This window comes from Seriola dumerili, unplaced genomic scaffold, assembly GCF_002260705.1.
Source record: "Seriola dumerili isolate Sdu_G_001 unplaced genomic scaffold, Sdu_1.0 BDQW01000052.1, whole genome shotgun sequence".
Lineage (NCBI taxonomy): Eukaryota > Metazoa > Chordata > Actinopteri > Carangiformes > Carangidae > Seriola > Seriola dumerili.
The window spans coordinates 1,597,419-1,611,224 of record NW_019174307.1 but is presented as its reverse complement, the minus strand read 5'-3'; the positions used below and the strand labels follow the sequence as shown (position 1 = coordinate 1,611,224).

Sequence of the window (13,806 nt, the reverse complement as noted above, 5' to 3'; positions counted from 1 at the left end):
CCAGGTCCAAAAGCCGTTCAACTCATACATGTGTAATGCAAAATTAAATATCTGAAGAAGCCATATTTAGTGTGCTGGGTAACTACAGCGAGCAGAAAACTGCAGAACTCAAATAATATAGACCTAAAATGTTCTTTCATTTAAACTGTATTTTCTTGTAAGTCCTAACACGAGATTGTAGACTTTGAGATGCATGATGCTAAAACATGACGAGATTGAACTACACTATTAATTTCTTTCAGAGAGACCAAATAAGTGCACATTACTAACAAACTTCTTCTTGGAAAGCATATTGTACCTTCAGTTTTTAAAAGTGCTATATAAATAAAGTTTATCTGCTTCTAATGTAAACGTGAGCGATACTCCCACAGCGCACATCCAGGGGAGCCATGTGTTTGCTGCTCAAGTTTTGCAGTTGAAACATTTAAAATAGTAGAAACACTCATAATGGAAATGGAAGTGCTGAAATGTTAGATGGTGTGTAAGCACTGAAAGCAAGTGTGAAAGATGAAAGCAGCCGAAGTGTCATTTGACTACATCATTTAAGAATTTGACTTAATGGTGAGAAATAAGCAGTTTTTTTGTGTTCACTGATCACACAAACCATGAACAGCAGCAGGAAATTAAAATAACTTAGATTTAGCTGTTGTGTCACATGCTAGTCTGTCTATTAAAAAACCTGCAAATCAAATCTGTCCCTTGTAAGGAGACACTTTTGCTTACATGTACATCACGGAATGTGCCTTTAAAACTGCAGGTGAACAAACAAGAAGAAGAAAAGGTTTACATTAATGCCTCAAAACATTTTTTTCTAGGATAAATAAAGTTCTCTTAACTTTACTGCAGCGCAGGTCATTGAGCAGCTTGAATATGAGCATCTAAAGAGCCTGAAACTTTTGCTTCAACACAGCAGAAAGCTTTTTGGTACCAATCACAGACTGCAGATAGTCTGTGGAATCAAAGCATATTTATTTTTGTAATACTGTCCCTCAAGGGGAGATGTGAAAACAAGTTACTCATGTTTCTCATATCTCTCTTTATTCAGTAATCAGCCTCCAGACATCTTCCAGTCCTGTCATCCTTTTATTTGGGCAACATTGTCTATAGATCCTGCAGGGTCCATTTTGTGCAGCAGAAAGTGTCCTTGTACCTGAGCAGCACTGATCTCAGAGTGAGCGGCTAACGCGCGCTCCGCAAACCGCTCTCCCTCCGAAGCAGGTTCTTCAGGGTAAAACCGCCAGAACATCTGGGTGAGCTGCCAGTGTGTGCAGTGGCCAATGTACTGCTTCAGATCCACACGGCCGGGCCGGATCAGCGCTGCGTCTAACCTGTGTGCAGAGAGCTGGGAATCAATGTCACTGAAAATACTTCTTAATGCACGTAAAACTCACCAGTGAAATATCAAAGAACTAGGTGGCCATAGCTTGGGTTGTAATGTGCATTTTAGTTCCCCTCCAGACACTTGAACTCTGTCAAAATACTCTCCCATGATTAATATTTTGTTTCACATGGTTTTCCCACATAAAAAGTGAGAAAAAGAAAAACTCTAGAGTCTAGAAACACATGTCTGAATCTGTTTTTATGACACTGTGGCGGAAACACTCAGTCATGGTGTTTACTGATTATTTCACTCATGATATCTCTTGCATTATATAAAAAACATCATATGGATGTTGACAGGGTTAAAAACTTGGTTTTCATTGGAGGGGGTCTTAAAAAATATATAAACCTATTACAATAACTATTAATAACTTTTTCATTGATGTTGTTATTTTGTTGCTTGTTTGTTTTGTTTTTTTAACTTTAAATTAGTTTAAATATTTTAAAGCCGCAGTATTTGATTTTTGGCCACTTGGGACAGCATAACAAGCTCCAAACACAACACTTATATTATCTCCTTATTAAGTTTTTATGGTAAACCTTTGTTTGTCTACACAACCAGCAGACTTTACCATTCATGTAATTCCAAGATTTGCTCTATTTGTCTCCATCAGCTCTTGAGAAAAATAAATGCTACAGTACGAGCAGGTTTCTAACTTTGGGGCAGGTAGTCTACAATGGGTTTATCAGAGCTTTTTTTTTTTAAACTGAAAACAGCTGCCTTCTCTGAGTGGAAATGATGACAGGGTTTGAGACTGGAAAATCAAAACAAAGTCCCAGGATAGACACAAAGCTTCATAGAGCTGAGGAGAGTTTGGTGATGTGCAACAACGTTTCCTGTAAGTGCTTTCTTTATAAACGTCCTTAAATGTACCTGTCAATGAAGTTGGTGGTCATAAAAACTATTCTGGCCTCAGATGAAGCCACTCCATCCAGAGAGTTTAGGAGACCACTGAAGGTCAGTCTTCCCATTCCCTGGTAGGCCAGAGGGTCTGTGAGGAAAAGACAAAAGACAATGTCTGTCTGAGCAGCCACAGCTTTACAAGGTAGCTCAGTGGAGAATTTTAACTTTTGATGCATGACTTAAAATATCTGATGGTTCAAAATAAAGAAAAATTTAATTTCTCATCAAATTAATAACAACAATAACTAATTGTTGCAGTTAGCTTCTACAACAAAGCCAAAACCACCTTTCTTCTTCTACTTACTCTCTGTGGGAAGCAAATCTCGGCTGACAAAGGCTGCATCTACATCCTCCAACAGTATGATGCTTTGCTGCGGTGCCACACTGAGGAGGTGGTTCAGACGGTCATCAGAAAGGGTTCGGTCACTCAGACTCATCAGACATATGCTGTAGCCCAGCTCGCCTGCCAGCGCCGTGCTGAAACACAAAGAACAGGAGATGAAGACGTACAGAACATACGGACAAAAAAAGGGAAAGTAAAGGATATCTACGTGATTTAGTCCACCTTTCAGTTTTTAAGTAACAGCACACTCACATAAAGCTACTTTTACCGCATCCTGGGGGTCCATAGAGCAGATATCCTCTTCTGTAGGGGATGCCTGCAAAGACAAAGAAAAAAAAACAAAACATCATCACTGTCATGCAGATGAACATCACAGAATCACTGGAAGCTGAAAATGTTACCACATTGCGCTTTTCAAAACAGGCAATTTAACAAATAATTAAAATTATCATAGGACATATAGTTTCTGTGGTTTTGCACATCTTAGCTGATTAGCTACAGATTGCATAGGTTACATCACTGACACCATTTTCCAAGAACTCAACAATACACAACATTTCAGGCAGCCCCTGGTTTCAGCTTATGCAAGCACTGTATTAAAATCATCTTGCAGATTTGAAGCTTGACTTTCCGATTTCTTTATTTCTTATTAATTTGTTTATTTCAATGTTACAATGTTGTTTCATGTTACTGACGCCTAATACTATTACTTTCTCTTCTTGATTGGTGCATTCAAGTGCACTCTAATGCATCTATGAATAATATTAACTATCATAGTACCAAAACATGAATTATATAACCAGGTAACATAAAATTAAAATGCTCCAAGATAACTTCCATGAATAGATTTGAGTCTTGTTATATTTTACCTCTGTCTGTGTACCACTTGGGGTTTCCAATAAAGTCCTTTACATCGTCTACAATCCTTTCCGCCACACCAGACTCCAGGACCACAGAGCTGAGGGGTCTGCGTCGCCGTGGAAATCCAAAGGGCCTCCACTCAGCACCCATGGCTGTGTACATTACCGTCCGTCCCTCCTCCTGCTTCAGGGCCAGTTCTCTTGCTACAAAACATGATGGACAACTTCACTAAATAGCCACAAAATGGCTAAGGGGAACAACAAAATTTAAGTATATTGCATATGACAAGAATATTGTCAGGTATATACTGTAGACCAGTACCTTCTTGCAAGATATTAAAGAAGATTTGTCTGTCTCTGCCTAAAGCAGTGAAAGTGACGGACTCCCATGGCGTTCCAGTGTGCAGATCCACCATCTGCTTCTCTCTGGTCCTCTCCACCCTGATCCACTTCCTCCCATACCTGCAGAGCACAATGGTTGACAGTGTCAAAAGTCGTATTGATGACAGAGAGAACAGTTTTTGTCAAGCTGATTAATATACGTAGGATTTTATCTCTGTATTTTTATGTCATGCATCTTAAAACTGAAGTAAAGCTTTAAAAAAGGCTTGTGTAAAGCGTATTCATGTCGAACAAGAAATAAAGGAGTATATCCAATGAATTCCTCTGACCATATGATGTGGTTCCCAGGGCTTGGGTGGAAGTCAAACTGCGTGTGCACCCGTCCACTCTCATGTGCCAGGTAAGAGGTCTCCACGCTCAGGTGCTGAGTGTGCCTGGCGTGCTTGGTGATCCAGCTCAGCAGCCAGTTGTAGCTCTTGTCCCTGCTGGGGACCTCCAGAGTGATCATGTAGTGTCTGCGGAAGAAGATCATCCCCACCTGGGCGCCTTTCCTGGCCACTGCCAACGCTGTCCCAACCCCGACCAGTCCGAAGCCAGCCCCAAAGTATGGGTTATCCTTCAGGCCGTCCAGGAAGTCTGACAGGGGCATGTTGCTGATATCTACACTCCTCTACTGGAATCTGACTCTATATCGTTGTTATAACACTTTGTAGGAGTACAGACCTACAGACCAAATTCAAACTCATTAGCAGATCAGACGAGATAGTTCGGAGATGAATGGTATCTGACACTGGATGCAGGTGGGCAATTTAATGACAGCTGGTGTTAATTTCTAATTATTTAAAATAATGTATATCCCGCTGACCTGCCTTCCTTGTCTTCATCTCATACCGCAAGCCCGTGACCATTGTAGTTCCCACTGTACACAGTTTCGTTGTACACAGCACTGTTCATCCAACAACAATCCCCATGTGTGTAATGTATGGATATCGGTTCGTGCAGAAGTAGGAGCGACCTCTGCTACTCTTCCTGTGTTCGACGAATATCATTCCGACTGTTCGCCTGCCTAGAAATATTAGTTCCGCTTCCCTTCAAGTGTTATCTTAACATAATTTTGCTCGCAAGCTAAGTTAATGACAATGTTAGATAAATATGTTAGTGAATAATGTAGTGTGTGCATTTTGCTGTAGGAACCGCAACAGTTTAAATTAATTGCTTGCAGGAACTGAGACTTGAACATTTAGCGACCAATATGACAAGAAGCTAACGTTAGCTTAGGCAGCGGTAACGGCGATGTTGTTACTACATAGATACCAGTTTATATTATCATAAAAAAGTAAGTGTAATTTCGGATACTAACACTCAATGTAAAATAATTGTAACAAGCAGTAACGGCGGTTTACACGAGCTGAATATGCAAGCCATACCGCGAAACTGAGAAACGTTGATGGTCTGGTTTTCAGCTACAAAGCACTGCGTAAACCTGGGCAGTAGGTCGAAATTCTGTTTGTTGTTAGTAACAGAATATATGGAAATGGAGGGAAGCGTGTTTGTGTTACTGTGCTAGATATGTGTTGTTAAATCTGTATAATATTACACGTCATTATTATATGGTTACAATATATTTACAGTCATCACAGGACTGATGTGCTTTTCCTTTATTATGGAACAAAAAAAAAGTTGGTTAAAATTGGTAATATAATTACGGCCAACCCTCAAACAGTTACAACCTATGTGAATAATAACTTATTCTGTATAATGTATATTGTATTGAACTAGTGCATTCAAAAATTTTATTGAATATGAACAAATATGAGCATATATCACAAATGTCTGTCATGCCATTTTTAAAGCTTTGTTCAAATGCTCTGTTTTTTTCAGACACAATGGAGACAGACAAACCTCATCCGTGTGAAAAATGTGGAGAGAGTTTCACAGACAGTGACATGTTTGTATCTCACCCCTGTTTAAAGAGACTGATTGCTCCATCCAGTAAAGGACAACTGGGCAACTACAAATGCTCTCAGTGCGATGAGGTCTTTTCCAAGCCAGGTGCTCTGACACACCACTTCAAAACCACTCACAGTGGACACGACCCTGAAGGCCTGCTCCCCTGCACTGACCATCAGGAATATCAAGCCCACATGACATCCACACATGGTCTGATGGTCTTATTCTTATTCTCCCACGGGGTACTGCCCTGTCGCTCATAATAAGTTGATGTAACATTGAAATGTTGGCATATCTGTTTACAGGGAATGAGACTGCGTCCACAACTGTATGCACTACTGGAGGCCATCAGCCTCAGGTGTCCAGCAGGCCAAAAAGAAAAGTGAAATCCAACCCGGTTTATACATCATCATCACCAGAAGATGGGCACAAGGAACAGCCTCAGAGGGAAGGGCACAATATTAAAAGAGTGAGAAAGGCGGTCGATAGCGACACTGCTCCACTAAAATCCAAAGGTAGGTACACCAATCTGCAGAGTACAGAGAAGTGACACCATATGTCAGTGACATTTAAACACACAAGTGGTTTATAAGAACATATCAGTCAGACACACAAACATTATATTGAAGGCGACAGTGAATATCCCAGATTAATGATTTTACTCTCAGGGACAACGAGACATATTGTTCAGTGTGCCTATCCTGCTGTGACATGTCAACATGTCTCCAGCGAAAAAGGCCAATGACATTACAGAACAGTAGCTCTTTTGGTTTACTTACAACAGTGTTGACTGAAGAGTCTGACAGCACCAGGAAACACCAGAGGACAAAACACTGCAACAAAGACAAAATATGCTTTATTATTTAAATATTTCTAATGTGCAAGTATACTTGCAAACATTTCGTTCAAAATTCATGTCATATGTTCTCGTTCATTAGAGTACCTTGAAGAGGGTGCTGAGCACATCTATCGCACCCACACCTGCCCCACATGTCGACGCTGCTTCAAGATGCGGTCCCACCTGCAGGAGCACCTCCATCTCCATTTCCCTGACCCCAATCTCCAGTGTCCCACCTGCAAGCGTTACTTCACCAGCAAGAGCAAGCTACGCATACACAGGCTCCGTGAGGCGGGGGAGAAGCTCCACCGCTGCCACCTGTGTGAATATTCTGCTGTGGAGAGGAACGCAGTCCGTCGGCACCTTGTCAGCATGCATGCCGACGAGGCAGAAGATGGCATAAACAGTAGCAGCTATCCTTGCCCCACCTGTGGTCAAAGCTTTCGCCAAAGCAGGACACTTAAGGCTCACATGAAGATGCACAACATCCCACCGGACAGCAAGCCAGTGGCCTGCTTCCAAGAGGCTTGTTCTTTCCGGAGCTCTTTACGCAAAGAACTTCTCAGACACACTGTTGAAGTTCATGGGATCAAGGCAGTAGAATGTCGCCATCATGCCTGTGGAGCCATTTTTCAAAAAGAAACGGACATGGAGGCTCACTATCGGACACACCTCGCCTACCACTGCTCGCAGTGTGATTTCTCTTGCTCCAATAAAACTGTGTTCCTGCAGCACCAGCGGCACGGTCACCCAGGCAACGACAAGCTCTGCTGTGACTTCTGCTCCTTCGTCACGTTTAACCCCGTGAAGTTTGAGCAGCACATTGGACTTCTGCACGCCAACGAGAAGATCCACCGCTGTTCTCAGTGCAGCTACGTCACCTCACATAAACGTGGCTTGAAGAGACACATGCTGATGCACAGTGGTGAGGATGGAGCCGTTTGATTATTGTAAAGATTTTTTCATCACATTTTGTTGCTTGGGTAACTGTACTACTACTGTGCTACACATCACATCTCCCAATTTCTTTTTTTTTTTTTTCTTTCTAAAAGGTGAGAAGCCCCACAAGTGCAGCCTGTGTGATTTCAGGTGCAGAGATGAGTCCTACCTCTCTAAACATATGCTCACTCACTCAGACGACAAGAACTTCATGTGCGCTGAATGTGGATACGTCACTAAATGGAAGCACTATCTGAACGTCCACATGAGGAAACATGCTGGAGACCTCAGGTAGATATTTCTGTGTATATTTTTATCTGGTATTTATCCCTGCTGCGTACGAACAGATCTATCGGACATGATGATGTTTTTTCAACCATGTCCTGCATATTTCAGTCTAATTCAATTTAGCTGAAAGCCACTACATGCCCTTGCTACACCCACACAGGTGGTTTCACTTAATTAGATTAGAGCTTTTCTTAGGACTGTGGAAGCGTCTCTTGACTCATTGACGTCTCTCTGACCTTCCTGTTACTTTGGTTCAATCTGTGATGCTATGAACATACTTGGTTTTAACCATACTATAATATACAATATACAGGATGGCGACCCTGTGCATGTTGTGTTCTGTTAGAGTGTTGTCAGTCCATATCCTTTAAAAGTTAAGAGCACAAACAGCAGGGACAGAATGTGAAATGACGAAAACAATGGTAGAAAGAGAAACAAATCTATGATGTTGCAGCTTTTTCTGCCACAACTCATTTTTAGCTGTATTTTTGTAGACTCCTAGAATATAGTGCAGCTTTCTGTCTACACTATTGTTGTTACTGCTAAACTTCCTGTCTCCTCTCCTAGGTATCAGTGTGATCAGTGCCCCTATCGTTGTCACCGCATGGATCAGCTAAATAGCCACAAACTACGACATCAGGCCAAATCGCTCATGTGTGAGATCTGCGCTTATGCCTGCAAGCGCAAATATGAGCTTCGCAATCACATGTTGGCCAAACACTCTGGAGAGGAAAAACAGCCGTCCGTCTATAAGTGCAAATACTGCACATACACCACCTGCTACCGACAAGCACTTCAGAACCATGAGAACTGCAAACACACCAAGCTGAAAGAGTTTCGCTGTGCTCTCTGTTTCTATTCGTCGTTCAGTAGCATCAGCCTCTTCCTGCACAAGAGGAAAGCTCACGGGTATGTGCCTGGGGACAAGGCATGGCTGGAGAACTACGCTGCAAAGGAGAAGGAGAGGAACTCAACGGAGTTCTCGCAAGATTTTTACAATAAGCGTTCAACAGCTCCTGAGCTCTCTGATCAATCCACTCAAGGACATCCAGCATCTCAGCAGAGAGAGCAGTCTGGTCTTCCTGGTGCAGGAGATCACAGTGCGAGCAAAGAGAATGTGCCCGGATCGCAGACTGTGGATGCCGTAAATGTTTTTGATGTTGTTTCTGAAGAGGTTGGTCACAGTCCTCCTTCTGTCAACAGTCAAGAGGAGTACTGTACTCTTATTTTGACTACACTATCCACCACTGATTTTCAAACGCCCTCGTTGCAAAATGTGGAGGAAAACTGTCCAAATCCAACTCCAAGGACATCCACCTCTGGTACATCTAAAGAAAAGGCAGACTCCTCTACATCTGCAAGTTCGTCAGAGGAAGATAATGTGGCGATGGTCCATGAAGAGTGGGAACTAAGTGACTTAGATGACAGCTATAAGCCTCTGAATACTTCAATCAGTCAACCAGTTGAGCCTGAGAGGCGTCAAACACCTGAGGCTCAGAGTGATGATGAAGCAACCAGCTCAGTTTTGCCACCTGAGCAAAGTCATCCATTAGACTCTGAAGTCCGTCGGAAAGCTATGAAGAAGCACGACAAGGACCAGGCAGACGCCATGCTTTTAGAGGGACGGGTGCAGATGCTCGTGGTGCCGACTAAAGACCTAGTTTATCGCTGTGACAAGTGCTCTTATGTAACCTTCGAGGAGACGGCTTTGAAGCACCACTGCCAGACTCTGTGCCGTGGAAAGATGAAGGAACACAAGTGCCAGGCCTGCGGTGCACAGTTCAAACAGAGGCGAGGCCTTGATAGTCACCTCGCAAAGAAGTGCCCAGCATTCCCCCGAAAAACAAGGACATTTGTAGGAATTTCAAATGTATGTCTCGCTACAGAGGAGAGCTCTAGTCAGGGTAAGGAGGGATCAGAAAAACTGGCTGAGGGAAGAAATTCTGATCAGACAGAGTTTCAGTCTTCACAAAATAAGATTTCCACGGACTCAAATAATCAGGGATTTCATCAGCAAGAAGACGAAGTATGTGCATCTCATTTAACAATCAGCGAAGGCTTTGATGATAATGCCCCTACATCCACTGGAACAGGACATCAGATAAATAAACCTTTGAAAGTGAGGCTTGTGAAGAAACAGTTAGCTTCACGCAACAAAGACAGAGATGTATCGTTGCAGAAAAAGTCTCTTTACACTAAAAAAGATGGGAAATTTAAATGCAAGTTGTGCAACTTTTCATCAGTCAAGCTTGCAACAGTCGAACGGCACCTCTCAACCTGCCAAAAAAAGTTTGGGAAAAGAGAGAGTCGGATCCTTTCAGAGGATGATGAGTGTGATAATGAGGCAGTGAGAGAAAAAGAGCACTCGGTGGATGAGGACAGTGGAAGAACTAAGAAGAAACATCAAGTGTTCTCCTGTCCAAGCTGTGGATTTCAGTCCAATCAGAAGACAGCACTAGACAGCCATAAAAAGAGAGGCTGCATGAAGCCAGATGAAGTCCAGTCATCTGTAGACAGATCTAAAATTTCTTTGACCCGTCACATTCTCTCTGTTCAGAAAAAAAAGAAGTTTAATGTTGCTAAACCTAAACATTTGCATTGCCAGCACTGTGCTTTCACCTGTAAGCAACAGCGATGCATGACACAACATGTCGCACTCAAACACAATGGTGTCAGGCCTCACCGTTGTCGATACTGTCCCTTTGCCACCACGAGGCGCTATCGACTGGAAGAGCACGAGTCTCTGCACACAGGACTCGGTCGTCACAAGTGTGATGTGTGCGACAAGACCTTTGGGGCTGTGACCAAACTGCGTCAGCACAAGATGCGCATCCACGACAAACAGCCCACACACTTCTGCTCACTGTGTGACTTCTGTGGCTACACGCTTGATGATGTGAGGCGGCACAACCTCAGATGCCACACGGGGGAGTTGGAGCACGCTTGCACTCATTGTGATGCTCCCTTTAGTTCAGAAATTGCATTAAGAAATCACTGTAAACGTAAGCACCACCTCGAGGTCTGTTTCTCATGCAAGCAGTGTGACTACACATGCAGCAGCGAGGTCACGCTGAAGGCCCACCAACAAAGCAAGCACCATCAGGTGAAGTGCACCACCTGCCAGGAGTCTTTTGAGACAAAAGAAAGCCTGGAGGTTCATCAGAGAACCCACCTAGCACATCAGTGCCAGCTGTGCTGCTTCGCCGCTAAAACGAGGCAGCTGTTAGCTCAACACCTTCTGAATGAACACGAGGACGGGCCTTTGGAGGACAAGCCTCTTAACTGTAGCATTTGTCAGTTTGCCTGCCGGCATCAGTTGGTGTTAGAGCAGCATCTCCGCTCACATGGGGGCAAGCGTCTGTACAAATGCACAGACTGCGAGTATTCAACCCGCAACAAGCAGAAGATCACATGGCACATTCGCATACACACCGGGGAGAAGCCTTACAGCTGTGAGCAGTGCAGTTACACCTGCACGGATCCATCTAGGTTGAAGGTAAGCTCAAAGTTTATAGGATGATCATTATTTGTAAGATAAACCCTCAAACACACTTCCTTAAAAAGGCTGTTTTAGATGGAATATGATGCAGTTTGTTCTGTTTGTCTTTCTTCACAGGAGAGAGTGTGTATTTGTCGGTGAGATAAGCTTTTAATGGGTTCAGGGACAACTCAAGAATCCTTTTAATTTAGTGATTCATCCCTAATTACTGTTTGTCTCATCAGTAGGAAGATGAAGGGGAGCATCATGTTGAATAAGATTGACTCTTGAAAGACAAAGTACCACATTAATGTCTCATTCAGACTCACAGACGCATTATAATGGCCACTAATATGATAATAAACTGTAGTAATTGTATATAATCACTACAATATTGATGCTGCTGCTCTGGCAGTTTTCCCTCTCCCCCCTGTCTCGTCCTCTACTCCTGCCACCCCACTGCTGGACATCTTCCCTGTCTCTCTGACTGAGTGAAATCATCATCATCAGTCTAACAATAATGGAAGAAAACAGCCTACCAGTCACGTAATCAGATTGTGAGGTAAACCTGTGTGGAAAACATCATTTGCTGTTGGCACGTTGCCAATCCAGCAGGTTTGGCAATTTGCAAACAGCTGACTTTATCTGAGGTTAGATTTTCATTAACTCAACATGAGGGTGAGTGGTGGTGTATGGCCAGTGAGTCCAGCAGTTCGTTCATGCTCACCACAGTTGATAGGTACACAGATGAAGAAACCGACAGGGTCTGTAAAAGGTTGCGACCGTCCGACTATGGCACAGAGGAAGAGGGGGGAGGACAAATGAACCAAAGAGCAAATTTACTTGCTTCTTATGATACACATCAACTTTCTGGTAATATACTGTGCCCTATTTGTTTGAAGTATGAACTCAACAGATGGCCAATTCTTACTCATTACCCCATTTAACATCTTTTTTGAAGTTATTTTTTTAAACAAACTAGTTACAATGGAAAGGAAAGATGACACAGTGCATGTTGTTTGTAGATATTTTCCTATAGCCATAGACATTACAACCTTTCCATCTGCTGTGCAGGTTGTCCACCGGAAACCCTTCTTACTCAACGTCCCTGTTTGTGTGGTTTCTCTGTTTGTGTGGGGCACTAAAATATGGCAATCAAAAAAATCCTGCACAGTGTCTGACCTGCAGCCAACAGTTTATTGCGACGTTTCGGTCTCACAACAAAAACAGTTAATAAATTGTTTGCTGCAAGTCAGACAGTGTGCGGGATTTTTCGATTGCCACTTTGGATCCCACATCCTCTTCCTACGCAGCTGCCTCACAGAATACATGTGCAAAGTTTTCTCCTGCTTTGGGGCAGTAAAATATGACATTGACTGGAATCCAGAAACCACAGCACAATGACAGTGATAAGTGTTGTTTTATTTTTCTTTGTTTTGTAATCATTTCTACCACAGCTTCATATGAGGGTTCACCAAGAAGAAAAGAAGTACCTGTGTCCAGAGTGCGGCTACAAGTGCAAGTGGGCGACTCAGCTGAAGTACCACATGACCAAGCACACAGGTATCAGCTGCAAATAAAAGTTGATGATAATAGTAAATCGGTACTTGAACAGTGATTTTTTTTTCACCTTTTTGTTTCTTCTTTTCTGCAGAATCTGCTATCATGTTACTATTTATGTTAATCATTTTTACTGCTAAGCAAGCAAAATTTTATTTATACAGCACAATTCCTTCCAGATGGAAGCACAATGTGCTGCACAAAACACGAATTATCAAGGAAGTTGCAACCACAAAAACTAGTGACACATAATATCTTTGCTCACATATTTTTGCATAGTTTTTAAAATGGTCACCTGAATTTAATGTAGTTTACAGATTAGTGTTAATAATTTTACAAAACATGTCTTTGCTGTGTGCAGGAGAGAAACCATATGCCTGTGATGAGTGTGACTATCGCACCAACAGAGCGGACACCCTGCGTGTCCACCGGGACACACAGCACTGCGACATGCGTCCTTACGTCTGTGAAAAATGCGGCAAAGCTTTCAAGACCAGTTTCATCCTGAAGACCCACCAGCGGCAGCACAGCGACGACCGGCCGTACACGTGCGGGTTGTGCAACAAGGCCTTCCGGTGGCCGGCAGGTCTCAGACATCACTACCTCTCGCACACCAGGCAGCAACCTTTCTGCTGCCGCCACTGCTCCTACAGAGCCAAACAGAAGTTCCAGGTGGTGAAGCATTTGCATAGACACCACCCGGAGGTGTCAGTGGAGCAGGGGGTGGTGAGAGACTCTGAAGCTGTTGGCCTGACCCTGAAGGAGGCTTTGCAGGGGACATTGGATGAGAGAGCAGCAGAGGTGGAGGAAGAGGGAAAAGCCACAAAAGTAGCAGAAGGAGTCGTTGAAGAGGATGAGCAAAGAGAGGAGGACAGCGAGACATGACAGTGAAGACAGAGCACAATACTGTATCATTGTTATCTG

The 13,806-nt window shown here is 43.1% G+C and overlaps 2 protein-coding genes across 2 annotated transcripts; one reads left to right on the top strand and one right to left on the bottom strand.

The window, feature by feature from the left end:
* Window positions 1-571: 571 nt before the first annotated feature.
* Window positions 572-4,885, bottom strand: LOC111218464 (mitochondrial chaperone BCS1). The gene is made up of 7 exons (XM_022740790.1): window positions 4,159-4,885; window positions 3,810-3,949; window positions 3,497-3,691; window positions 2,880-2,943; window positions 2,589-2,761; window positions 2,255-2,372; window positions 572-1,328 (listed from the first exon to the last, which is right to left on the bottom strand). The coding sequence occupies exons 1-7, from the start codon at window positions 4,476-4,478 to the stop codon at window positions 1,076-1,078; spliced, it is 1,263 nt and encodes a 420-aa protein (XP_022596511.1). The 5' UTR covers window positions 4,479-4,885; the 3' UTR covers window positions 572-1,075.
* Window positions 4,603-13,767, top strand: znf142 (zinc finger protein 142). The gene is made up of 6 exons (XM_022741283.1): window positions 4,603-4,609; window positions 6,718-7,542; window positions 7,670-7,847; window positions 8,412-11,340; window positions 12,780-12,885; window positions 13,244-13,767. The coding sequence occupies exons 1-6, from the start codon at window positions 4,603-4,605 to the stop codon at window positions 13,765-13,767; spliced, it is 4,569 nt and encodes a 1,522-aa protein (XP_022597004.1).
* Window positions 13,768-13,806: the final 39 nt, after the last annotated feature.

What these genes read in the sequence shown, in the direction of transcription:
- LOC111218464 (XM_022740790.1), bottom strand. Translation starts at nt 4,478, where the DNA reads ATGCCCCTGTCAGACTTCCTGGACGGCCTGAAGGATAACCCATACTTT. An exon ending in CTTTAATATCTTGCAAGAAG is followed by an intron (nt 3,692 to 3,809) that starts GTACTGGTCTAC and finishes CATGTTTTGTAG; the next exon opens with CAAGAGAACTGGCCCTGAAG. An exon ending in TGCGGTAAAAGTAGCTTTAT is followed by an intron (nt 2,762 to 2,879) that starts GTGAGTGTGCTG and finishes TTTGTGTTTCAG; the next exon opens with CACGGCGCTGGCAGGCGAGC.
- znf142 (XM_022741283.1), top strand. An exon ending in AAACATGCTGGAGACCTCAG is followed by an intron (nt 7,848 to 8,411) that starts GTAGATATTTCT and finishes CTCCTCTCCTAG; the next exon opens with GTATCAGTGTGATCAGTGCC. An exon ending in CGGATCCATCTAGGTTGAAG is followed by an intron (nt 11,341 to 12,779) that starts GTAAGCTCAAAG and finishes TTTCTACCACAG; the next exon opens with CTTCATATGAGGGTTCACCA.